This window comes from Thalassophryne amazonica, chromosome 10 (genome assembly GCF_902500255.1).
Source record: "Thalassophryne amazonica chromosome 10, fThaAma1.1, whole genome shotgun sequence".
Lineage (NCBI taxonomy): Eukaryota > Metazoa > Chordata > Actinopteri > Batrachoidiformes > Batrachoididae > Thalassophryne > Thalassophryne amazonica.
The window spans coordinates 90,045,531-90,073,045 of NC_047112.1; the positions used below are offsets into that span (position 1 = coordinate 90,045,531).

At 41.4% G+C, this 27,515-nt stretch overlaps 1 protein-coding gene across 1 annotated transcript in view; it reads left to right on the plus strand.

The window, feature by feature from the left end:
* LOC117519168 (capping protein, Arp2/3 and myosin-I linker protein 3-like) overlaps positions 1 to 27,515 on the plus strand; it is a 206,495-nt gene that overhangs the window by 53,029 nt on the left and 125,951 nt on the right. Inside the window, exons 3-10 of the mRNA XM_034180479.1 lie at positions 14,231 to 14,281; positions 14,376 to 14,435; positions 22,246 to 22,367; positions 22,495 to 22,589; positions 22,843 to 22,913; positions 23,022 to 23,095; positions 23,171 to 23,246; positions 25,330 to 25,418. Coding sequence (XP_034036370.1) covers positions 14,231 to 14,281; positions 14,376 to 14,435; positions 22,246 to 22,367; positions 22,495 to 22,589; positions 22,843 to 22,913; positions 23,022 to 23,095; positions 23,171 to 23,246; positions 25,330 to 25,418 — 638 coding nt within the window. The remainder of the gene's footprint in view (positions 1 to 14,230; positions 14,282 to 14,375; positions 14,436 to 22,245; positions 22,368 to 22,494; positions 22,590 to 22,842; positions 22,914 to 23,021; positions 23,096 to 23,170; positions 23,247 to 25,329; positions 25,419 to 27,515) is intronic.

The window sequence follows — 27,515 nt, forward strand, 5'->3', positions numbered from 1 at the left end:
AAGAGATGAAACTTCAGCCACTGACCCAACAATAAATAAATGTATTTAATTATTTCACCAAAACATCAAATCTAGGTTAACATCTTAGATGTACCTTCTGGCAAACTCTAGCTGAACTTTCAGATCTTCTTTTTACTAAGAAAATCCTTCTCTATACCACTTCACCATGAAGCTGTATAACTGGTGATACAAAATATCCTCATATAAAATCAACAATAATGATAATAATAATATTAAAGCAAACAGAGCTCTGGTATCGGAATAATATCAGTATCAGCAGATATCCAAATTCATGTATTAGGATCAGATCGGAAGTGAAAATGTCCCTAGTTTGGACATGTGTAGAGGATGGACCCAGGGTATATAGGTAGAAGGATGCTGAGGATGGAGCCACCAGGCAGAAGGAGAAGAGGGAGGACATAGAAGGTTTATGGATGTGCTGAGGGAGGACATCGAGGTGGTTGTTGTGACAGAGGAGGATACAGAGGACAGGGTGAGATGGAAACGATTGATCTGCTGCAGTGACCTGTAACAGCAGCAGCTGAACGAAGAAGAAGAATGTTTCTATTTCACATCATGTTTAAAGTCTGAAGCCCTGTGACCCCTTCCTTGCTTGTCCCCCTGCTCCAACCATTCAAGATTCAAGATTCAAGATTCAATTTATTATTATAATACCCTTGGGTAAATTTGGTTTACAGGTGAGGGAGGCATCTCGTTTGGTAAACACACAGCGAAACACAGAACAAGACAAAGCGACGACAGTGCTAAAAAGCTAAAAGAACAAGGACGGCCCCAAGATAAAATAAAAGCAAGATGAGTTAAAACATCAATAGATAAAAAGTGTAAAAACATGTCATGCCAAGCCAAAGGATAAAAACTAACAAAATAAATAAATAAATAAAAATGTGCTGTTCATAAAACAATGTAAAACAAACTATACAAAAAATAAATACATAAATAACAAAGATCAATAATTTTATCCCATCTGGTTGGACAGGTTACATACTGATAAAAGTCAGATAGTGTCTTTTTAAGGGAGACATGACTGAAATCACCCAGTAAAAACTTTTGGAGCATCAGGTGAGGCAGATTGCAATTTCTGCACCACGTCATGGATGACACTGCAGGCAGAAGAGACGTTTGCTTTCGGATGTACGTAAACTGTTGTAATAAACAGTTGCGGGAACTCACGGGGCAGGTAGAAAGGACGCAATGATACACATAAAAGTTCAACATCTGAGGTGCAAAGGCGCTCTCTTACGGGCACAGATTTAGCATGACAGTACCATTGATTTACATAGACACAGACTCTGCCTCCCTGTGATTTACCTGTCAGCTCTGCGTCTCTATCCAAATGGAATGGCGCACCGAAGCCGTCAATAAGCAGGTCTGCGTCCCGATCATGTTCAATAAGCCATGATTCTGTGAACGTCAGAATCCCACAGTCTTTAAAACCTTTCTGAAAACGGACGTTTCCCTGAAGTTCATCCATTTTATTGTGGAGGGACTGGGCATTCCCCCAAATCATCGAAGGCAGTGGGACCCAGTTGAGTCTCAGCTTCCTCATGCGTAACCACATACCTCCTCTCTTTCCCCGCTTCCTTCGGGTTCTCTCCCGCCATTTTTCACCACCAGTTACTTGTGTGAGGCAATTTAAATATGTGATCAGGAATCTGTGCCGTGATGTCTGACACGCCAGCCGGTGTCCCGTCGAGATGAAGTGAACATCAAGATGAGGTGCGTCGCGCTACTGCGCATGCACAGCATGCTCACATCGCTCTACCCCGGACTTGAAGTTGTCACCCGTCAAGATGAGGTGCCTCACGCAACTGCACATGGGGAGATGATGTAACTCGCTCGACGTGCAACTATGCATGCGCATTTAGTTTTTTTTTGTTTGTTTGTTTTTTCCATCAAAGTTTTTTTTTATTAATTGTATTCAGTGTATTTATAGCCTAGTAAGTAAAACATTTTCTATATTTTACATTAGGAGCATAAATGTATGTACTTGTATATGTATATTTTGCCTGTCGAAATAAGCTAACTCCAGGTTAAAAATAATTATCGTTTTATAGTGAGTAGATTTTATACATTACTACGTTCGGATGAACAATTTATACATTTATTTGCCCATCAAAATAAGCGAACTTCGTCAAGTAATTTTTTTCAGTGCACACATATGCAGTTACGCGAGGAACCTCATCTCGACGATGCACCTCATCTCGACAGAACACCGGCACCATATATTTAAGTCGAAGCAGTTAATTTCTGCAGTACTGTAGCCTGTCAATCAGAACGAGCAGGAAAAACAGAAACCAGAACCACACCATAGGGCACAGAAGGTTCATTTTAGCCACACTGTTTAACAAAACTCCACAAGGACGATAAAAAAACAACTTATTAACAAAGTAAAAACAACAAACACATTAAAACACGAGACACCAAACTCTGACGGGTGGCTGCGTGTGCATGCACCCCATATCCATAACCATTCCCTTCCATAACCATGGAAGGGAATCAGTTTGGTCGAATCAGTTATTAATGTTGTGGAGGTCTGTTATCCAGCATTTATGATTTTATTGTTGTTGTTTTTAATCCAACTTCATGGTACTGTTAAACACTATTGTGTATCCATGTGCACAAGCATCATAAACCTGCTTGTATAAAATGCATCTGAACGAAATACACAGCACTGGACTTTAGACTTGATTTTCTTGGTCGAAGCTGCAAATGTATTCTTGTGATTGGTGATATCAGTGCACCAGCATATCACCAAATCACACCTCATTTTTAGACAAACACAACCATGGCCTGTAATAAGTTCAATTCAGCTTGCTGTTGATGGAATATCAGCACAGGCATTAAAACCATTGGGTATGTGGTGCAAACTATGAATACCACTTGTGTTACTTTGAGTACTCCTTTGTGCTAGATGGAACATAGGGACCTCAAGCTTTTATCTTCTGAATTGTCAATGAAATAATGAGCAAATAACATACATCTGAACAGGAAATAGCTCAGCAGAGCATTGTCAAATTGCTTTTGGTCACTTTAAAATGACAGGAGCCCATGAATGATGTCACAGTGCCTGAGTTACTAGGTCTTAAACATTAGAAAAATGGTAAATCTTTCTGGTTCCACAAGCAAGACCTCCACCTCCCACGCCCTGCTCAGGTTGGTGGTACAATTTCAGCATTGTTCATTTACACTGGTTTTAGGAAAGAGTTGCCGCGCTGTTCTATGCTGTTACATGGGAGCACAACTCAGAACTGTAGTAGCTGCATGTAGAGTATGTTCCACTTCAAGCACACCACAGTGCCACCAGAATCTCCCAAGGACCTAGATCTTGCACGGGTGTAGCTACTTGTAGCTACGTTGTCTGCGGAGGACGTTGAAGATGTTTACTTATTTGGAGCTGTGGTGACCGGGTTTCTGCTGTGTGGGGCGGCCATAGCCCTGGTTTATTGGAAAATGAAGAAGATGGAGGCGGCATTAATTGGCCCGTCCAGGCTGCCCCACATGATTGATTCAATTGGAAGGGCAGTGTCAGCTCAGTCGGTGGGTGTCAATCGCATGTTGGAATCCATCTCTGGGAGAATGGCTGCACTGGAAAACCGCTTTGATCGTCAGTAAGACCACATCTCCTCTATTCAGATGTATTTGGGAGCCACTCTGAAGTTTCAGACTGTGGAATCTGCCAGGCATCTGTTAATCTGGATATCTATTTGGTTTCCAAACACCAGCTGTCCTTCAAGGCCGCTGGGATAACCCCCCCCCCCCCCGAGGAACACTCCTGATAGCCTCGCTCCTCGTCTCCCCCACCTTTTCGTCTCCCCCCTCCCTTCCCAGTCCTGAGATGTTGACTGTGGGACCTTGAGACTCTGGTGGACTGATTCAGGACTGGGATCCCCCCAGGATGGACAGATAAGGCCTGTCGATGGTGCCACGGGTGGCCTTCCGGGCTGTCTGTCTGGACACTGGACACACATCCAAAATTCAAATTCAAATTTATTAATTTATATTGCACCAATTCACGACGAACTCGTCTCAAGGCGCTTCACACAACATAAACAACAACAAAAAAACTGAATTAAAAATTTAAAACACAATAAAACGATGACCATAAAAGAATACAAGAATAAAAACACATCATAACACTAATGATAAAACAGGGAAAACAAATGAGTCTTTAAACGTGACTTAAAAGTCTCCACAGTATCAGATTGCCGAATGTGTGCCGGGAAATTGTTCCACAGAGCTGGAGCACGGTAACTGAAAGCTCTGTGACCGGCAGACTTTTTATTCACCCTGGGAACACACAGAAGTCCTGCACCCTGAGAACGCAGGGCCCGAGCCGGTACATAGGGGCTTACCAGGTCAGCCAGATAGGGAGGTGCAAGTCCATGAACAATTTTATAAACTAATAACAGTACTTTAAAATCCGATCTTGCAGCAACTGGAACCCAGTGCAGGGACGCCAAAACAGGCATAATGTGGTCAAAATTTCTGCTTTGTGTCAAAGGTCTGGCAGCAGCATTTTGAACCAGTTGAAGACCCCTAATCCTGGACTGTGGTAAGCCAGAAAATAGAGCATTACAATAGTCCAATCTAGAAGAGACAAATGCATGAATCAAAGTCTCAGCATCAGCCATAGACAGGATGGGACAAATGTTCGCTATATTTCGCAAATGGAAGAAAGCAGTCCTCGTAATGTCTCTAATGTGGAGATCAAAGGACAACGTAGGATCAAAAATTACTCCAAGGTTCCTCACTTTATCCATATGATGTATAACACACGAACCTAAGCTAAGTGCTAGCTGATCAAATTGATGCCGATACCTCGCTGGACCAAGAACCAAGTCTCCATCCAAGTCTTGTCTGTCGTCTGTTGTGATTTGTTTTTTGTTATGACTGTTTTTCTGTGCTATGGGTTTTTTGCTGCTGTGTTGAACTCACGCACCAGCACTGGAGGTTTTTCTTTTCCCAGTTCTTTCCTTGTGTGTGCTTTTATATGTGTTCATGTACCGGACCGGCTTATGTGTGTTGCTGTTTGTTAAGTGTGTCATGAGGCCGATCAAGGTTTGCTCAGCCCTGCTTGTGACCTAGGGCAGGGATATACATCTGGAGCTGGTCCCCAGGTGCCAAAAAGGCGACCTCTGCTCCTAACTGGCAATTAGGATGGGTAAAAATGCATTTGTGCAGGGAACATGTTCCTATGTGCATATGTAAAATAAACTCCTTTTGAATCCTTTGAATCCTTTTGAATCCTCTGCATCAAAACAGCGAGCGTAGTCTCTGGACCTGCTGCCAGATTTGGCGCAGCTCCACACAGCAGAGAGGGGGGCGGTGTGAGTGGCTCGTTGCGGTGTTTACCGAGCCCGCAGAGTCGGTAAGCACATCGGAGGCAGTGAGAACAATCGCGGTGATATGCCGACCGGTGCCATGACCGGCCCGCCTGGTAAGGACGCAGAACACAATGCGCTGTTTACCTCTGCTTCTGTGGTGTCCGGTGGGTTATGTGCGCCGCATACAAGTAGTTGCTGTACTCAAAAGACCAAGATTCCTTGCGGATAGGACATGCACAGAACACAAAATAATGTTCCTTTCTATGGCGATATCTCAATGCGCGTTTATATGACCTGATATTCGGGTTAGAAAAGGAGTACCCCAGGGGTCTTATTTGGGTTTTTAAGAACCTGAATATGAGCCTATTCGGGTTTTTGCAGGTGTTTACATGGCCATGCGCAACCGGGTTATTGCTAATATTCCGATTATGAAAGGGTTATGAAAGGGTTATTGGCTGCATGTAAACGTAGTCAGTGGATTGGATTCCATCTAATAAAGACATGACATCCCAACTAAATTAAGTTACATTATCTTGCATGGGCAGCACGGTGGCTTAGTGGTTGGCACTGTTGCCTCACAGTGAGAAAGTCATTGGTTTGATTCCCACTTGTGGCCTTTCTGTGTGGAGTTTGTGTGTTCTCCCCATGTTTGTGTGGGTTCTCTCCAGGTGCACCGGCTTCCTCCCACATTCAAAGACACGTAGGTTAGGTGAATTGGAAACGTTAAATTGTCCATAGGTGTGGGTGCAGGTGTGAATGTGTTTGTTTGTCTATATGTGGCCCTGTGACAGACTGGCGTCCTGTCCAGGGTGTACTCTGCCTCATGCTCTATGACTTGCTGGGACAGGCTCCATGCGGTTGAAGATGACTATCTTGCATGGATGTGTTTTATTTGAGTTGGGGCTACATATATTTATTAGATGTAAATCCTGCACATAATGGAATTGAGTTCATCCAATGAACCATTTTTTGAGTATACAGTACATGGATTCCTATACCCCTGCACCTGATTGGATTTAATTTTCTTCAAATTATCATTCATCGTTATCATTAATTATTTGATTTAAACCTTAATATGCTGTGATACCTGCATTAAAAAACAAACTGTCATCAATGTCCATATATTCTTTTACCAAACTATACTTTCGTTGTCGCTACAGTTTCAGCAGGCAGGTTGCATGAATTAATGATGATTTCTCCTTACAGAAGCTTCATGTTTTTCAAGTCTGTCAAACAAGAGAAGATTAGAGTATCAGGGCTGTACCAGCTCTTCTGCATAATTATATTCCACCACAGACATGATGTGCAAGCACTCTCTTTAATGTGGAGCTCTCTCTCTCTTTCTCTCTCTCTCCATCAGCATGATTTACTCCTGTTTACTCATTCACTCACTCAACTACCACCCTTTCCCCGAGCTCATCACCGTAATGTAATATAATCTGGTCATTTTAATCAGCTCTTTCAGTCTTTAAAGTGAAATGCAGATGATTTTCTCTGTCGCACACATTTTAAGTGACTACGTTTCACTCCCTGCGTGGGTGTCGAGCCTGTCACCCTCTGGTTCCGGAGGGTCTGTGTCAAAGCTCCACTGTCCACAAATGCAATGCCATAATTGAATTGGTGCATGGAAGGGTTTGAGGGGGGAGTTTGTCCCCAGGGAGTGTTTTTAAGACAGGCCTTTAGAGAGAATGGAGCAAATGATTGGGAGTGGCGGAGGAGAAGAGGAGAAGTAAAAGAGCAGAGGGCTGTGTTCAGGGGATGGACAGCAACAAAACGTCATAGAACTGCTGCACTGTTTGTCTGGCAGTGACTGGGTTTGTTTATGGTAAATGGCCAGTCCCAGTTGTACCAGTAATAAAATACAGGCAAAATATGCCTACCTATGGGCAACTTAACAAGGTAGCTAAGGTTAACAGGCTGTGTCACCTAAGTTCTGATGACTGATTAATGCATAATTTTTTGTGGATTAGCCAGTCATTCTTATATGGCTCAGGTGCTGGTACTAAACTCTACAACCAGCATATTACTTGTATTATTATATGGTATGTCATTTTGCTAACTTCTAACTTCTGATCCTTACTCTGGATGGCATTACCCTGACCTCTAGTAATACTGTGAGAAATCTTGGAGTCATTTTTGATCAGGATATGTCATTCAAAGCGTATATTAAACAAATATGTAGGACTGCTTTTTTGCATTTACGCAATACGAGGGCTGTCAATAAAGTAACGGTCCTTTTTATTTTTTTCAAAAACTATATGGATTTCATTCATATGTTTTTACGTCAGACATACTTGAACCCTCGTGCGCATGCGTGAGTTTTTACACGCCTGTCGGTGACGTCATTCGCCTGTGAGCACTCCTTGTGGGAGGAGTCGTCCAGCCCCTCGTCGGAATTCCTTTGTCTGAGAAGTTGCTGAGAGACTGGCGCGTTGTTTGATCAAAATTTTTTCTAAACCTGTGAGACACATCGAAGTGGACACGGTTCGAAAAATTAAGCTGGTTTTCAGTGAAAATTTTAACAGCTGATGAGAGATTTTGAGGTGATTCTGTCGCTTTAAGGACTTTTCACGGTGCGAGACGTCGCGCTGCGCTCTCAGGCAGCGTCATCAGCCTGTTCAAGCTGAAAACCTCCACATTTCAGGCTCTATTGATCCAGGACGTCGTGAGAGAACAGACAAGTTTCAGAAGAAGTCGGTTTCAGCATTTTATCCGGATATTCCACTGTTAAAGGAGATTTTTTTAATGAAAGACGTGCGGACGGGTCCGCGCGTCGGGACGCAGCCGACGCGGTGCGGCGGCACAGGAAAAACACCTCCGTGTTGATAACCATTTGTAAAATCCAGGCGGCTTTTGTTGGCTTTCAGTGGAGTGAGTATATGAGAAATTGTTTAACAGGCAGGACATGTTCCAACTTGTCCTTAAGGCTTTCAACAGAGGTGTTTTTCCTGTGGCGGAGCGTCGCGGCGGAGCGTCGCGGCGGCGACCCGTCCGCACGTCTTTCATTAAAAAAATCTCCTTTAACAGTGGAATATCCGGATAAAATGCTGAAACCGACTTCTTCTGAAACTTCTCTGTTCTCTCACGACGTCCCGGATCAATAGAACCTGAAATGTGGAGGTTTTCAGCTTGAACAGGCTGATGACGGCGGCTGAGAGTGCTGAGCGACGTCTCGCACCGTGGGAAGTCCTTAAAGTGACAGAATCACCTCAAAATCTCTCATCAGCCGTTAAAATTTTCACTGAAAACCAGCGTAATTTTTCGAACCGTGTCCACTTCGATGTGTCTCACAGGTTTAGAAAAAATTTTGATCAAACAACGCGCCAGTCTCTCAGCAACTTCTCAGACAAAGGAATCCCGACGAGGGGCTGGACGACTCCTCCCACAAGGAGTGCTCACAGGCGAATGACGTCACCGACAGGCGTGGAAAAACTCACGCATGTGCACGAGGGTTCAAGCATGTCTGACGTAAAAACATATGAATGAAATCCATATAGTTTTTGAAAAAAATAAAAAGGACCTATACTTTATTGACAGACCTCGTATCTCTAAAATTAGAAAGGTCTTGTCTCAGAGTGATGCTGAAAAACTAATTCATGCATTTATTTCCTCTAGGCTGGACTATTGTAATTCATTATTATCAGGTTGTCCTAAAAGTTCCCTAAAAAGCCTTCAGTTAATTCAAAATGCTGCAGCTAGAGTACTAACGGGGACTAGAAGGAGAGAGCATATCTCACCCATATTGGCCTCTCTTCATTGGCTTCCTGTTAATTCTAGAATAGAATTTAAAATTCTTCTTCTTACTTATAAGGTTTTGAATAATCAGGTCCCATCTTATCTTAGGGACCTCGTAGTACCATATCACCCCAATAGAGCGCTTCGCTCTCAGACTGCAGGCTTACTTGTAGTTCCTAGGGTTTGTAAGAGTAGAATGGGAGGCAGAGCCTTCAGCTTTCAGGCTCCTCTCCTGTGGAACCAGCTCCCAATTCAGATCAGGGAGACAGACACCCTCTCTACTTTTAAGATTAGGCTTAAAACTTTCCTTTTGCTAAAGCTTATAGTTAGGGCTGGATCAGGTGACCCTGAACCATCCCTTAGTTATGCTGCTATAGACGTAGACTGCTGGGGGGTTCCCATGATGCACTGTTTCTTTCTCTTTTTGCTCTGTATGCACCACTCTGCATTTAATCATTAGTGATCGATCTCTGCTCCCCTCCACAGCATGTCTTTTTCCTGGTTCTCTCCCTCAGCCCCAACCAGTCCCAGCAGAAGACTGCCCCTCCCTGAGCCTGGTTCTGCTGGAGGTTTCTTCCTGTTAAAAGGGAGTTTTTCCTTCCCACTGTCACCAAGTGCTTGCTCACAGGGGGTCGTTTTGACCGTTGGGGTTTTACGTAATTATTGTATGGCCTTGCCTTACAATATAAAGCGCCTTGGGGCAACTGTTTGTTGTGATTTGGCGCTATATAAAAAAAAATTGATTGATTGATTGATTGATTGATTGATTGGCCTATTCACCTCTTTCTGAGCTGTACCACATGCCACGTTGACCGCTGGTGGAGCCGAGTACACCTCGCGTGCAGCGTAGCGCTAGCCAATCAAGCGACGCCTTCTATCGATAATGACCAATCAGATAACGCAATACAATGCCTACTTTGGCCCGCTTCGAGTTGCGTCGTGCGTCGTCATGACGACACCGTGTACACAATGCAGTACGAGTAAAAACTAAGGGCACAGAAAAAAAAAAATGCTGCTGGCTGCAGTTGCTCCTCAGTCTTCTCTCACAAATGTATTTAAATACAGTCCATAAAAGTCTTGCTCACAGGCTGATTGCCAGAGACAGGACATGTCAACGTTCAGTAAAAAGTCCGGACATCTCTAGTCCACTCACGGACGACTCGTTCGTGCGTGCACATGTGAACAATTAAAAGAAAAAAAAGGCTGCCTGTGTTCCTCGCTCTCCGCAAACTCTCTCATCACTGTGTTAAAGAAAGGACATAAGTCCTGCTCACAGACTGATTGCCAGAGACAGGACATGTCCACATCAAGTATAACTCCAGACATCTCCACATTTACTCACAGATGGTTCGTTCACGTGCGTGAGCATGTGAATCTCGCGGTCAAAGTAGGAAAGATAAACTATAACAGAACTCAGAGTGCAGACCTGCAGCTCAGCACAAGAACAAATATAAACTAGAAGAGAAATCAGAGTGCACAGTCTGTCTGCAGCGTGCACCTAACGCAGACATTCCTGTGTCGTCATGACACCACAGGAAGCTCGAGGCAACCCCGGTGTGAAAGAGGGTTTAGAGATTGTGCTCATGAAGTATTTTGGACCTGTTCGTGCAGTATGACAGTAATAATAAAGAGCTGAAACTTGAGATTGATTTTTCAGTTTTAGTATATTTGACAAACTCCCAATTTTCTTGTTTACCATATAATAAAACAGTTATAGACTTTTGATTTCGGTGTACCCGTGATTATGCGGACCTGGTCAGGATGGGGTTCACCGAGGCCTTGGCCAAGGGTACACCTCATCAAAAGTCTACAATTGTATATAATTGTGGCACGATCACACTGTTGATAACATCACAAAGCTATGAATACATGCTAATTAGTGCTAATGATGCTACTATTCATTCATTTTCAATATCCTCTTACTCCAATCAAGGGTTATGGGGGGCTAGAGCCTATCCCAGCAGTCATAGAGCATTAGACAGGGTACACCCTAGACAGGATGGCAGTCTATTACAGGGCTACATATAGACAGAAAAACTCATTTGCACTCCTACGGTCAATTTAAAATTTCTAATTCACCTAAACTGCACATCTTTGGAAGTGGGAGGAAGCCAGAGTACTTGTAAGAAAGCAAACATGGGGACGACACGCAAACTCCACACAGAAAGAGCCAGGTGGGAAGTGATCCCATGACCTTCTTGCTGTGAGGCAGCAGTGCTAACTGCTAAACCACTATGCCATCCTGATGTTACTGTACAAATGAAATAATACTGAATTTCCACTCAACATGAATGCAGGTGCACAGTCTTAGATGATCTGATAGCAAAATTAACTGCACAGCACACTATGACATCTCAGACATTTGTTATAGTCAAGCACAACAGCAGCTAGCAGCCACTGCTAGCAGTCAGTGGGTGGCTGTAACTTGCAAAAAATACCTAACTAATTCTATAAAAATTGCCCTTGTACAGTTGTCATGATTGAGGAAACCAGTGATACACACCAAAGCCAGTTTTTATACCAGGCTGTAAACATGTTAATTTCTGCTGTAGCACTAGAAATTTTAACATGGGCTTCAAATGGGGATTGACTTGCTTTTGGAACCAACCTCAAGTGGACAGTTAAGGAATTGCAAGTTTTGGCACTTCTGCGTTTGCTTCATTATCTGAGTTGGAGTTTCAATAAACTGCAAATTAAAGCAAAATTTGTCAATGAAATAAGGTTACCATTCATCCATAGACACTTTACACAATCTGATTCAAAACCTGTGAAGGTAAGAAAGTAGTGTATTAACTTGCTACAGTATGTTTAAGCTTGCACCATGCACTGAACCATAGGCTTAAATGAGCCATTGCAATGATTGAGAGTATGAAGGCAAATGAGATGTTCAACTATAGAGTATAATCCAGTTTAAGGGTGTCTGAAATGTTATTACAAGATTCTGTCAGGCATGAATACTTATTTTCCACCATGGTTTACAATTAAATTCTTTAAAAATCCTACAATGTGATTTCTCATTTTGTTTCTCATAGTTGAAGTGTACCTATGTTGAAAATTACAGACCTCCCTCACCTTTCTTAGTAGGAGAACTTGCACAATCAGGGGCTGACTAAATACTTTTTTACCCCACTGTAACTTCCAGTGTTTTCAATGGTCACTCGTGCACACATGCACATCCTCCTGCAGATGGCATCAAAAAGAAAATAACATATTCATTATGGAATCCCCCCACCCCCGATAAATATGTTCTCTTCATTAAAATGAACTGTAATTTTACAAGACATTAAAAAAATAAACCAACATTATAATGCTTGAATTTCAGTAGAAATTAAATTTTAACAGTTTAGTGAAATTTGGGTGACCCTATATGTTTAACTTTAAAGGATAATACATTGGAGTGGGTGACATGTTGATAATGGTGGTTATTATTTTTACGTGGTGTGTCCATAAAGTAACGGTCCTTTTTATTTTTTTAAAAACTATATGGATTTCATTCATATGTTTTTACGTCAGACATGCTTGAACCCTCGTGCACATGCGTGCGTTTTTCCACGCCTGTCGGTGACGTCATTCGCCTGTGAGCACGCCTTGTGGAAGGAGTGGTCCCGCCCCCTCGTCGGATTTTCATTGTCTGGAAATGGCGGAATGAAAAGGACTTTTTTCCATCAGAATTTTTTCAGAAGCTGTTAGAGACTGGCACCTGGAAACCATTCGAAAAATTGATCTGGCTTTTGGTGAAAATTTTACAGGCTTGACAGCGAATAAGGACTTTAACTACAGCTTTAAGGACCCCTTTAAGGACGGTCGGTGTGCCGCGCTCCGAGCTGCGACGTCGCGGCACAAACCACTGGATCATTTCTAAGCTGATGGCTCTGTGGATACGAGACCGTCGTGTGCTCTTTCTCTGGTTATCACAAGAGCTGGACATCAGCCATTTTCCGGCAGATTTCACTTTTAACAAGAGATTTTGTCATGGAAAGCCACGCGGAGGCTTCGCGCATCACGACCGATTCGCTGATGAAGCGAGACAAAGGAACAACTCCATTTCGGAGTGTTAGAGGACAAGTTTGGACATGCCTATCTCGGCTTACAGTGCTTACCAGTCGAGTGACTATAAGAGAACTTGTGGAGAGCTGGACATGTCCCAACTTGTCCTCTAACACAGTCTCGTATCCACAGAGCTCACGCATGCGCACGAGGGTTCAAGCATGTCTGACGTAAAACCATGAATGAAATCCATATAGTTTTAAAAAAAAATAAAAAGGACTGTTACTGTATGGACACACCACGTATGCTTAAATCATGAAAGCAACTGACAAAAGCAGTGTTTTTTCCAACTTAAAAGGCAAATTATGCAAATAAGTTTTATTTTAGGTCTAAATTCATTTTACTGGTTGACACTAAGATAGGTACAGTATGATTGTGGAGTTGCCATGTTAAACATAGTAAATCCAGTGTGCAATGGATGGAGATGGGAAACAATATGGCTTCAAATGACTAGTTGTCTCCACTCTCATTATGTAGGCACACGACCTCGGACCGCCCTGTAATTGGTACCATGTATGTAGGCTGAAAAATGCAGCCTGTTCTCTCAGAAATATACAAATAAGTTTCAGTTTGCTGGTCACCCTAAAGTTCTCATCAACACTTCATTCTGCTGAAACACCACCACATCACTCAGACTTCAGATGTCAAATTATCCGAGGCACTGGACCAAACAGGCTGAAGCATTCCACCCGTGAAACTGATTTTTTTTTTTCCCCCGTGCTGACATGAGGAGAAAAACATATGGTGTAACAGAAAGAAAGAGGCGCCTTCACTTTAAGCTCCACTGTGCATCTGAAATTAAATATATGAGCCTTTTCCACATTCACTCACTACAGAAATAACACAATACTCAGAAGATTTCATGTCATATTTGCTGCACCGTCTCAGAGTGCGTTGTAATATGTTAATCTGTTAATGTCAGACAGCCTGTCTCTGACATACAGTGGAGGGCTTTTAGTTCAGTCAATACATGAATATGGAAAGGACTTCTCATTTTGTTCTCATCATTACCATGGTAACTCCTGGGACTATTTTCTCCTCGTAGGGAATATTGCTGTGCAGTGAACTTTACCTCAGTCTTGATTCAATTTGCCTTTTTTTAGGTCCTCACAACATGGCGGCTCTATTTTCTGGTGCCCAAGATTCCAGCAAAGGTACGCCTCACTCCTTGCCGTCTGCGTTTACAGCAAGCACGCTGTGTTTCACCACGCTGACTGACATCTTTGTCAACTGTATCCGTGACAACAGGTAGAAAGCACTTTCAACTTCTTGGAGATCAGAGCTTTGAATTCCCACCCTGAACACCAAGTGAGTTTTAAAATTAACTTCTTTGTTCCTTGAAGAAAAACAGACTATTTTAGACTCTCAGCATTTTATTACAGATAAGGAAAAAAAAAGCCTTGAGCACTTCATCAAAAGCATATCATAAAAATACAATGCTAAAATACCCTCATTTAGAGCATTGTCTTCTTTATAATTTGCAGTTGTTTAATTGGTATCCAAGTGCAAACATATATATATATATATATATATATATATATATATATATATATATATATATATATACACCCATTGAGGAAAATAAGTATTTGAACACCCTGTGATTTTGCAAGTTCTCCCATTTAGGAATCATGAAGGGATCTGAAATTTTCATCTTAGGTGCATGTCCACTGTGAAAGACATAATCTTAAAAAAAAATTTAAAAAAATCGGAAATCACAATGTATGATTTTTTTTTTTAATAATTTATTTCTATGTTACTGCTGCAAATAAGTATTTGACCCCCTACCAACCAGCAAGAATTCTGGCTCACACAGACCTGTTAATTTTTCTTTAAGAAGCCCTCTTATTCTGCACTCTTTACCTGTATTAATCGCACCTGTTTGAACTTGTTACCTGTATAAAAGACACCTGTTCACACACTCAGTCTATCACACTCCAACCTGTCCACCATAGCCAATACCAAAGAGCTGTCTAAGGACACCAGGGACAAAACTGTAGACCTGCACAAGGCTGGGATGGACTACAGGACAACAGGCAAGCAGCTTGGTAGAAGCCAACAACTGTTATGATTATTTATTAGAAAGTGGAAGAAACACAAGATGACTGTCAGTCTCCCTTGGTCTGGGATTCCATGCAAGATCTCACTTTGTGGGGTAAGGATGATTCTGAGAAAGCTCAGAACTACACAGGAGGACCTGGTCAATGACCTGAAGAGAGCTGGGACCACAGTCACAAAGATTACATTAGTAACACATGATGCTGTCATGGTTTAAAATCCTGCAGGGCAGCAAGGTCCCCCTGCTCAAGCCAGCACATGTCCAGGCCCGTTTGAAGTTCACCAGTGACCATCTGGATGATCCAGAGGAGGCATGGGAGAAGGTCATGTGGTCAGATACCAGAATAGAGCTTTTTGGAATCAACTCCACTTACCATGTTTAGAGGATGAGAACAACCCCAAGAAAACTATTGGGGTATGTATTGCGAGATTTTGGCAAACAGCCTCCTTCCCTCAGTAAGAGCATTGAAGATGGGTCATGGCTGGGTCTTCCAGCATGACAATGACCCCAAACACACAGCCAGGGCAACTAAGGAGGGGCTCCGTAAGAAGCATTTCAAAGTCCTGGAGTGGCCTGGCCAGTCTCCAGACCTGAACTCAATAGAAAATCTTTGGAGGGAGCTAAAACTCCAAACCTGAAAGGATTTGGAGAAGATCTGTATGGAGGAGTGGACCAAAATCCCTGCTGCAGTGTGTGCAAACCTGGTGAAAAACTACAGGAAACGTTTGACCTCTGTAATTGCAAACAAAGGCTACTGTACCAAATATTAACATTAATTTTCACAGGTGTTCAAATACTTATTTGCAGCAGTAACATACAAATAAATTATTAAAAAGTCATACATTGTGATTTGTGGAATTTTTATTTATTTATTTATTTATTTTTTATTATGTCTCTCACAGTGGACATGCACCTAAGATGAAAATTTCAGACCCCTCCATGACTTCTAAGTGGGAGAACTTGCAGAATCGCAGGGTGTTCATATATATATATATATATATTATTGTTATTTCCATAAATTATTCTCGAGGTCAGCGCTACATCACTTTGGCAAAGTGGCCAATCCGACGGCAAGAATTCGTGCACGCTCGGTCTGTATGCTGTTCTGTTGAAATCAGCAGTTTTTTTTATTGTCTCTAACTTGCTTCTAACGGCCAGCTGACAGCTCTCACTGCCTGGAACGATGAGATTTATACACCAAGCTGACCTGAAATGAACCATTGTACATTAAATTGACTTTACTGACGAGTCTGACCCCTTTGAAAAGTGACAAAATTGCATGTGTTCTGAGTTCGGCAATGTTTTCATCGACAAAACCCACCCCTCGAGGATAAATGCCCGAATGACCGACCTTGAGAATTAAGATCCTATTATTTTACTTACAATTTGGACATGTTCAATAGTCCCTCTATCAATCGGTCAATCAATCATGAACAATATTTACATATGAGCTTTAAACAAGAGTGGAAGTTTCCTTTGATTTAGCAGTGGTTAGAATGCATGCTAACATCTGTGAAATGTCTTCTAAATCACTTTAGAGATGTTATCAGGTTACAAAAACAGCTTTTCCAGTTTTACAAGTCATCAGGTTACAAAAACAGCATTTCTAGCTTTAGAAGTGTTTATTTCTCATTAGCTTTTACATAATATATGATAAAAAGGTTATATTTAAACAAAAACAAAGTGGTTAGCAGATAGCTAGACCAGGAAGTGACACTACGACGTCAATGTCCACAAAATGTCTTGTAAATCATTCCACAGGTGTTATCAGGATACAAAAACAGCATTTCCAGTTTTAAAAATGTTTATATCTCACTTGCATAATATATGATAAAGGTGTTATATTTAGGCAAAAGCAAAGTGAATTTAGCAGCTAGAGACATCAGGAAGTGATGTCACCATGCTAATGGCCGCAAGATCAGACCATAAAAATACAAATAGAATGCAAAATGTTAACCTCTTCAAATACATCTTAAAATACATCCAAGTTAGCCATATTTGAACTTGTCCAAGGTCTGTGTCTCAAGAATGTTCCCTGTGAATTTGAAGGCTCTAACAGTAATAGGAATGGACAGATGGGCGGATGCAAAGTCTTCACAATAAAAAATGACAACAGATCACTCAAGAAGCTTAGACGCGCAAGCAGTACAAATGATATGAAATTCAGATCTGACACTAAAATCCTGGCATTTCATTAGCCTTAGTTACTCAGATGTACGCTAAATTCAAACACGTAATATTTATTTATTTATTTATTTTCCCCCAGCTGTGTGGATCCAGGATTTGTCCGGTGTGTCTGCGGCTCTCACGCTGTCTACTTTCAGTTGTTTTTTTCCATTTAAAAGCAAAACAAAACAATGTTACCACAGGCCATTTTTCCATTACTTCAGTTCAAAGTAAAACACAAAATAACAAGATCATGGAAAAACAGAGCTGTTTCATGGGTGTGGATTTCTATGCTTCTGGTTGAAACAGCAGCAGAAGAAGAAGGCAGAAAGAAAGCAGCGTGGTTGAGAAGGAACATAAAAGATGAAAGTTATTTTTTTTATGTTCAGAAAGAGCAGGAGATTAAAAGTCAAGGAGGACATGAAAAGAGACTTGCACTGATATTTTGGGAAATGCACTTTTGCTTAATATTTAATTATTTGGACGTGCCTGCATGACCTCCCAAGAGAGATGACCAGGGGGCATCTTCACCAGATGTCCGATCCACCTCAATTCATTTCTTTCAATGTGAAGAAGCAGCAGCTCTACTCAGAGTCTCTCCCAGATAGCTTCTCATCCTGTCCAGCAGTGGAAGCCCAGATACTCGAAGGAGGAATCTCATTATATCCACAACCTTGTTCGGGGTTCTCCCCAGACAATGGAATAACAGCGCCGCGCCATTATAGTCTCATCACAGTGACTTTATACTTTGGCGTTATCTCGAGATTTTTTTTTTTTTTTTTTTGACAGAGCTCAACATTGTCATTTGCCCAGTGGCAATTTGGCACACTGTGTGGCACTACAGGCCAGTACAATTTATAAAATTATGGCCCGCTCAGACCCATACAAATATTCGTAAAATTCTGTTTATTTTGTAATTTTTTTCAATTTTTTCACATCTCTGTGTCATCAAACTTCAGTGAGTCCGCCATGTTTGTTTTTGTCTCGCACATGCTGCACTGAGGACACAAGATTAGCTCCACAGTCAATGGGTCCGTGTCCGACGAGTTACCCAGACTGACAACACATACGAGTAAATTAAGCACTTTTATTTATTTTTTTGGTGGTTTCTTGTGGTATTTTGTAAATGCGGAAATGCGCTCTGACCTCAAAATGCGCCCCTGTGAAATAAATCAAAGACACCCTCTCTTCTTCTATAGCATTTAAAGGCAGCTGGCATCCTTACTGTTGCATTGCTGCCACCTTCTGTATCAGTTTGTTATAGCAGTACTAAATCCTCTCGAGTCCAGTGTCTTTCAATTATTTAAAAAGCCAACACTTCCCCCTCCCACTTTACCCTATGTCTAAAATACTTCCTTCATAAACTTCTTTCAGGCCTGTTCTTCAGAATTCTGATAGAAGCTCTTGCCTTTCTCTGGAATATTTATTACAATACATCCCTAATCACCAAAACAATGTCCTAAATAAGGTCTTGTCGACTCTTGGATGAATCTGTCCCAATACTATTGATAGCTGACACCAAGTCAATTCAATGTGCACTATATTTTATTAAATGTATTTAAGTAATATCACTGTGTGTGAGACGTTACTGCCTGAGCATTCTTTAATCAAATCTATGATACAAATGTACATGTAACCATTTTAGTTTCAATAAATGTTGTTGTGAGCTCATGATTTGATGATTTCAAATCAGGTCCAAAATATTGGCCCTGATTGTCCAATATTTTGGAAACATGCCAAAAACACGCTGCCTCGGATGATAATTGCCAACAGAATCGCTATACAAAAAATTTCTGGGGAGAACCCTGTTGTTCTGTTGGTCACTACCCAAAGTTCATGACCATAGGTGAGGATAGGAGCGTACATAAATTGAATGGTAAATTCAGAGTTTCACCTTCACCTCAGCTCATTCTTCACTACACTATAGCATCTGTAACATCAGACACAGCCCCAATCCACCTATCACTCTCACCCCTTTACTCCAACTCACCTCAACTCAACACAAGACCTAAAGATACTTTAACTCTTCCACTCGGGGCAGTAACTCTCCCCTGACCCAGAGGGGACAATCCACCCTGTTCCCACACAGGACCATGGTCTCACATTTGGACATGCTGATTGTCATCCCAGTCACTTCACATTTGGCCTCAAACCTGCTCAGTGCACATTGGAGGTCACTGTCTGATGAAGCCAACAGAACCACGTCATTTGCACAAAGCAGAGATACAGTTCTGAGGTAACCAAATGGGACACCCTCCATTTCCTGACTGCGTATTGAAACCCATGAAAACACGGGAAGAACATTCAAACACTGCAGAGAAAGGACCAGATGGCAAGTGACCCCAGGACTTCCTTGCTGTGAGGAAACAGTGCTAACCACTAAGCATATTATTATTATTATTATTATTATTATTATTATTATTAGGCTCCAGTGCCCTCCAACCCCACCCTGTGACCCTTAACTGGAGTAAGCAGGTAAAGAAAATTACTTCTCAAGTCATAATGACCACCAATTGTTTGCAAGCTGACTTGAGACTTGACTTGGGACTTGCAGATTGATGACTTGAGAATGACTTGACAGTGACGTCATCTCACCTCTGTTGTAAACCGTTGTAAACTGTGCGCGGCTTTGTGCACGTGTGCAAAGAAAAATTTGAAATGTCCAAAATCTCCATCATGCATTAATTACATGAACTTCACACGCAAACAGTTCAAAAACACTGTGAGTGATTGCGTACCGCATCAGAGCGCAGCTCATCTGAACGATTATAACAAGAAGTTACATTTATAATAAACATATTTTTACAGCTGCTCACAAGAAGGAATGAACATGCAACTGTTTTACCAAGCCATTACAATATAAACATGACAAATAATTAGTAAGCAAGTAAGTAAGTAAAGTTTATTTGTACAGCACCTTTCAAGATAAAATCACAAAGTGCTGTACAGGAATTTAAGAACACAAAAATAAAAATACACAAACTAAAAAAAATCAATAACATAAAACTACTTAAAAGCAAGTCTGTACAAATAGGTCTTGAGCTTCTCCTTAAAAATTCCAACAAAGTCCACGGAACGTAGGTGTAGTGGCAGTGCACAGTTTGAGTGCCACAACCTCAAATGCACAATCTCCTTTGGTTTTCAGCCTTGACCTTGGTACAACCAACAGGTTCTGGTCCGAGGACCTCAGGAACCTGCTTGTCACATATGGGTGCAAGAGTTCACTGATGTAAAGTGGCATTTGACCAATGCAGAGCTCCTGCTACCTTTTTAGACAGTTCCAAATGCATTCTCCACCTCCTTAAGCAGGCACGAGAGAGAGTGAGAGAGAGAAAAGCGGCAGCTGGAACAGTTCTCTGTGATTCCGGAAGTGATTAGGGGCATTTTCAACAGCCAATTGAAAATGATTAATCCGCTACGAAATAATTATTTTATAAACGCAGCATCCAGCGCACAATGTGAGGCATCCAGTCGAACAAAGCATGGCGTCCAGCTAGGAACACAGCGGGTGGGATTGTCACGACGAAGTGCATGCAAGTGCGTGCATCGAAGTCATGCAAGTGTCAGGGCACCTTAAGAGTCTGGTTGGTTACCATGAAGTGTGATTGCCAGTAGGAGCATGCTATTGAACTCCATTTTTGCAGACAATTGTCCGTTGATGGCCTAAACTTGTAGAAGACGGGTCGATAATGGGCCAATGGGTCTCTTGATAAGACGGACTGATGGGTCTCTTGATAACATGTAAGTCCCTTGATGCTTGACTTTGACTGCACATTCGTCGTAGTGATTGGCTTGTTTCTTATTATTATGCTATTTACAGTCACCTAAAAAAAGAAAAAACTGTTTTCAGGAATGCATGACAATAAATGCAATGCAGGGACAATATTGTTTCTTCTTAAAAGATTGACCACCGTGGCAACAAAAAAAATTAATGGAATAATTTTTTAATCTTTGAATGTATTTATTTTTTTAAACAAAAAAGATCGGGCATGTTGATACAGGTTGTATTGTGTGTCTCTCTATTCACTCCTTTCCCTAGAATCTCTGAACCGCTGTCCAGAGTCAGTTTGGCCTAGTATTACCCCTAAAAATAATTTAAACCCTGGTTTAGTAAGATCCCAGATAATGAGTGCTAAATCACATGGGCAATCCAAATGTTTACATGTTGTGGTGGAGATAGTTTTGAGAGTGATTTGCAAACTGTGCAATTTGTAGCGGGCAGTAATGTGACATAAGCCCCTTTCACATCGGGCCACCATGAAGTTGCGTAATGTGGCGTATTGACTATGCCACGCTCATGCAGCCCTACGTGGCTATACGCTGAGGGACACAAAGATTAAACATGTTTAATTTTTAGAGCACTGCAAGTCTATGCAACACTCTGCTACTGTACACCAAGCCTCCGCAACTGTACGCTACCCTACGCCAGTCCGGCAAAAAGTCCTTTTAGGTTTTTTAGCAGTAGATACCTGCATTGCTAGATTTTATTCATCCCGCTGGATTCTGCTGAACTTTCCTGGCAATGAAGCTTCAAAACCACAGAAGAAGAAGAGGCGGGCCAACACATATCCCAAATGAACTGAGTGTGTTCTCATGCTGGCATTTAAAAAAAACAAAAATATCTCCTATTTCAGACACATTTAATTACACTTCCATCCACAGTATTTTGGCAGACTGGTGAATTATGTTATATTCTGCTGGCACACAGACAGCTATGCATTCTACTACTGCGCACACAACTGTCTGTGCACAGAGGTGGAATGCGAACATTTAGTAAATCAAGCCCTTCAAGTATTTATCTAAACACTCACAGCAACAGTCAGCTCTCTCGATATTATTTTTTGTACAACTAGCAAGTTACTACTACTGCAAACACTTGTATTATCCCCACAGGTTATTATTGACACGGACAAGCTCAGCTACTCCCTAAGGTTCGAGTCCCGTGAACATCTCAATCATGTCGTCAGCCATATTAACTTCACCCTGTCTCGAATATTCAGCAATTCCATTTTTGCGTAAGTGTTTCACAAGAGTGCTTTTCTGACTAAAATGTCACATATCTGTGCAGGGGCGGATTATTAGAAATGCAAGACTGACTTTCACTTACTCACTTATCAACGGTTTGTTGTTTCATCTGTGCAGCCCTTCCATCTGTCATTCAGACAGTGACCTTTCAGAGGGCAGCAGGAAGTATTCGCCCAGCTCAGAGACCTCAGTGGAAACCCAGAGAGCCTGTGGTAAAGCGTGCATTTGTCCAAATACATGCACAAACACACCGCACACGACTTGGCAGATTCAAGACGTTGTTTAGCACACTTTTCAAAAGTCTACCAGATGTTCTTTTGAAAGCAGGAGTTACACAGCAAATGCTGGTAATTTGTGGGGTGGGGGGGGGGGGGCAGTGGAATTCTCATCATTGAAGGAAGCAGCTGTTCACATAATTCAAGACTTTGTTTATACCATGTTGTTCCACTCGCTTTTCTCCCTCAGGAGGCTTCTCGGAGACCTACGCCGCTCTGTGCGACTATAATGGTATCAGCTGCAAGGAGGAAGTGCAGTGGGTAAGAGCTGTGGGACTGGGCCTGTGTCAGAGTGCTTCTGAGTGTTACGTTCTGCACTGTGCACAAAATTACTGACACAAACAGACTCATGGGTAATGTTGATCCTAGGATGTGGATACCATCTATCACTCCCAGGACAGCAGAGAGCTCAACCTTCTGGACTTCAGCCACTTGGAGAGCAGGTTTGAGCCAAAACATGTAGCAAAGACACCGGCATGTTTCACATCGAACGTACACCTGGTGTTCTGTTTTTATAGGGATTTAGCTGTAATTGTTGCATCCATGGCGTACAACACCTGGTTTACCAAACTCTACTGCAAAGATTTGCGAATAGTAAGTATAAATGTCTGCAAGGGCGTAGGTTTGGTCTCAGCTTTGGTAGGGACAATACCACACACCCCACCCGGCCCCCCTGCTCACCACCATCACCCCCTAACCCACTCATACCATTAGACGCACAAGTACAGCATAATACATAACATATGACGACATAATGCTGAATAATTTAACACTTTATTTACAATATTAAGTGTGTAGGCAAACAAACAAATAGCTTAAATAACAAAATTGCACCCAAAATCACGAATCTATTCTATAGGCCTACACCTGAGAGAACAAGACAACAAAAAAAATACTTGTGGAGCTAACAAAAAAAAAAAAAAAAAAAGTTTTAGCAAACAAGATGTATAATCTATTCTCTTCATCAATAATGCAGTTGTAGGTATCTGGCAACCTAATTTGCCAAAAAAAAGGGATTTCCAATGATATATATGGTGTATTACGGTAAACGTAAGCCTGTGATGTCATAACACAGAGGAAAAACATGGAAGTTTCACACTAGTGCGCCGCTGATTCTCATTACCGTAAGTTCTCATGTAAGCCCTCACTCTGAAAAATTTCAACACTGACAGCAAGCCAAGAACCCGTGCTTTCCAACAGTATGCTATATGTTGCATATATTACAGCAAAGTGCGTTCGGTGACTTTTGAAACAAGGGAAAAGTATGAAAAAGAGCGCAAAAGTGACAGAAAAGTACATAGACAGACAGCAAACATAAATGTAGTATTTTTAGAGGAAAAGGCAGGGTGTTAGTGTCATTTGTGAAGGTGTGTGTGCGTGTTTGTGTGGGTGTGCAGTTTATTTTAAGTGTGGCGCACAGCATTGTTCGCAACCCCTCCCCCTCGCCCTTCTTGTTTTTCTGCACCGGAGCAGTGTTGCCAGATATGAAATATGAAAATATCGTACCAAAACCTCAAAATTATCGTATTTTGGGAGAAATTATCGTACACAAACAAAACGCATACAACGTAGCTATTTTAGCGTTTTTTTTTTTTTTTAATTTACAAAGAATTTTATGTCACATTTTTAAACAGTAATTATATTAATGGGGAAACTATGGCACAAAAAGAACGCAAATGCACAAGCAAATGCACTACCAGACTGTGAAGTAACACAAACATGTGTTAATTACCAGACTAGAAAGAGTCGAATTCAACCTCGAGGTCGCTGTCGTCATCCGATGCCATGGACACTTGTGCAGATTTTGTTGAACACAGAAAAAATGTTGACACCTCCATAAGGAACTTGAACTTTTTTTTATTTTTCTTGTATATCTCTTTGCTCTTGTGTTTTGTTCGTTTGTTATTGCATTTGTTGAAATACAGTTTCGAAAAAAAAAAAAAAAGATGTTGGTTGGGGAATCTTCCTGTCCTGTCCTGCAGAGATTGGATGGGAACTCATTACTTTGTATGGGGAGGGGGCGGGCTTTCAAATGACTGTCCCGGCAGCCCAAAGCCAGCAGCAGCCCTGTGTGTGGTGTGTCTTTGATGCCACCTGAGTGCAACGCCTGCAAAATGATTCTTGGGTGTCAGAGAGAGATGCGTGTTTGGGCAACCAACTGAAATTATCGTACATATTTGGGTTTTTTCCCATTATAGATCGTACATCGTACAGAGGGCAAAACTATCGTACAAATACGATAATTATCGTACATCTGGCAACACTGCACCGGAGCCACCCATCCTCTGCGCTCCGGGACCTCCCACTTTACAAATTAAGCACTGCCTGCTACGAGATGCGCTTTGTTTACGTCCATGTGAGAAGAACGTGAGCCAATGAAATTGCAACATGGGTAACCCTGTCATTCTGGCACGTCGAAAACACAAAACGTGACGACTAAAATTATAGTATCGAGTTCGCAAAAAAATAGTGAATGATTTTGTTATATAAACAAAAATGCTAAATATTGGTAGGGACTATTTTGCCATCCCAAAATATTGGTTGTGACTTGTCCCTATGGTCCATATGCAAACCTACGCCCCTGAATGTCTGTGTTTCTATTGAGCCACTGCAAACAACCTTAAGACAGAAAACTGCGTCCAAGGTTTTGTTTGAATGTTTCCTCTTACTGTGTCAGGGGTCAGAGGTCACAGAGCAGGTCCTGCATACAGTCAGCAAATCATCCACCTTGGAAGAGATCACCTTGGAGAACGCTGGGCTAAAATCGTAAGTTATCATTGTTTTAGCACCTGTATCATACTTTGGTAATACACAGGAGTCAACAAATTCATTTCATGCCAGTGCTAATATGAGCACCAGGAGATATGCATAATAATTAAGGATTATTAAATGACTGCGAGGTCTGTACAGGGAAATATCCAACCGACGTGTTGCCTGTGCAAAAAACACAGCGGTCTGATATCCCCATACAGACCAAGCAAGCGAGCTTAATAATTTGTTTATTATATGGCTATTATATATATAAACACATAAACTTACAGTATCACCCGAATATGAAAGCTGCTGACAGCTCATTGTCAGATCTGTTCGCTTCACCTCTATGGATAACTTGCTAACAGATGGTCTGGTCCTTAGCTGGTAAGCTTTCAATCTGTGTTTTTCAGATGCTGTTTAAATATTTATGGATATGTTCATGTCCGACTTGGATTTTGTTAATCATGTTTTTTGCTTCCTGGTTTGTAACAAAAATACGCTTTGCGGACCGATTGTCACAGTAACCGGTCTAGATATGGGAAAATATCACATCGGTAATCAGCCAATCAGAGCGTGCGTAGTGTCGCAGCCATCTAATAATGTGTAATAATAATCTATTTCACTACATGAATATTCCTTCTTGAAAAAAAATCTTATTTTTAATGAATGTCTTTTAATAAGATCTTGAATTTTAAATAACATGATTTCATAAACCTTTAGTGATGTTATCATGATATCACTTATACCATATTAAATTAAATTGTTTTAATTTAACCTTTATTTAACCAGGCTAGTCCTATTGAGATCAAGATCTCTTTTGCAAGAGAGACCTGGGCAATTACAAAGTTTCTAATTCACAAACACGGAGAGAACATGCAAACTCCACACAGAAAGGCGAAAACAAACACATTAAATACCAATGTAAATACATCATAAAACAACTGCAATTTACTGATAATTTAAACAGGTCATGAATGCCCAACTATCAAATAATCACACCTCCTTGCTGATAGACAGAAAGAGAGAGAGAACCAGAGAGTGAGAGAAAGACAGAAAGAGAACGAGCACTGTCTTTCTTCACAACATGAACCTGCATCACTCCTTTCTCTGCTTGTGCTGGAGCTTTGGCTAATCCGAAGCCTAGAATGAACCGACGGATAGCAGCAAGAAAAATGAGACAAGCAGAGGACAAAACGGCAAACAAACATGCAGGCAGCAGGAAAGATCTCCACCTGATCACCGCTCAAAGTTTGGAACACGCACAAAACTTTCTGATGAACTTGGGAGACATCAGCTGACAAGGAATTCATTTTGTGGATGGGAAAAGGACTTTTGTTGGCCAAAAACTAACACAAACACATAGTATCAGCTTCTCATATGTTTCATTGATCACTCACAGTGTGACCGAGGCTTAACAATGCACCAAGTTGCTGGCATGGCTGCTCACAAAGTGTCTGTCAGGTTTTTTGTTTGTTTGTTTTTCAGTATGACCTCCTTCTCTTGCACTGGCACCTCTTTGGACCTCATACTGGCACATCCAATGAGCATCTACCAAATGCAATTTCAGCACATAGAATCAACTCCATACCTTTTATCTGATTAATTTACCATGGAATAATGAAGGACCAGGTCACGCCTGGCCATGAATCTGCTTGTCAGTCAATTGCCCAGTTACGTATGACCTCTTAAAATGGAGTCTAATTCTTAAATGGTTAATGTGATATTTTTGTGAAAGCCTTTGAATTAATCCTCAAACTTTAATCTACAAGCACATCTCTACTGCTTCATTTCAACTGCATTTTGGTCATGTATAGAGGCAAAGTTACCAAAAAAAAAATTGTCACTGCCCATATACTTATGTATTCAATTGTATATGACTGTAAATTAATTGATCTGATAGATAGCTGTATGTACAGCAGCTGCTATTTCAAACGGCTGAATAAGCGCTGTATGTAATTGCTTCCATATAACTGATGGAATACATAATTACTTGGTGGTGATGTGACTTGCAGTTGATAATAGAGCCTCCCTGTGGCATTTTATTTTCCATTTTTATTTTCCGCCTGTGATAGTAAATTGACTGACAAGTGGCCCGTGTTTTTAATAGTA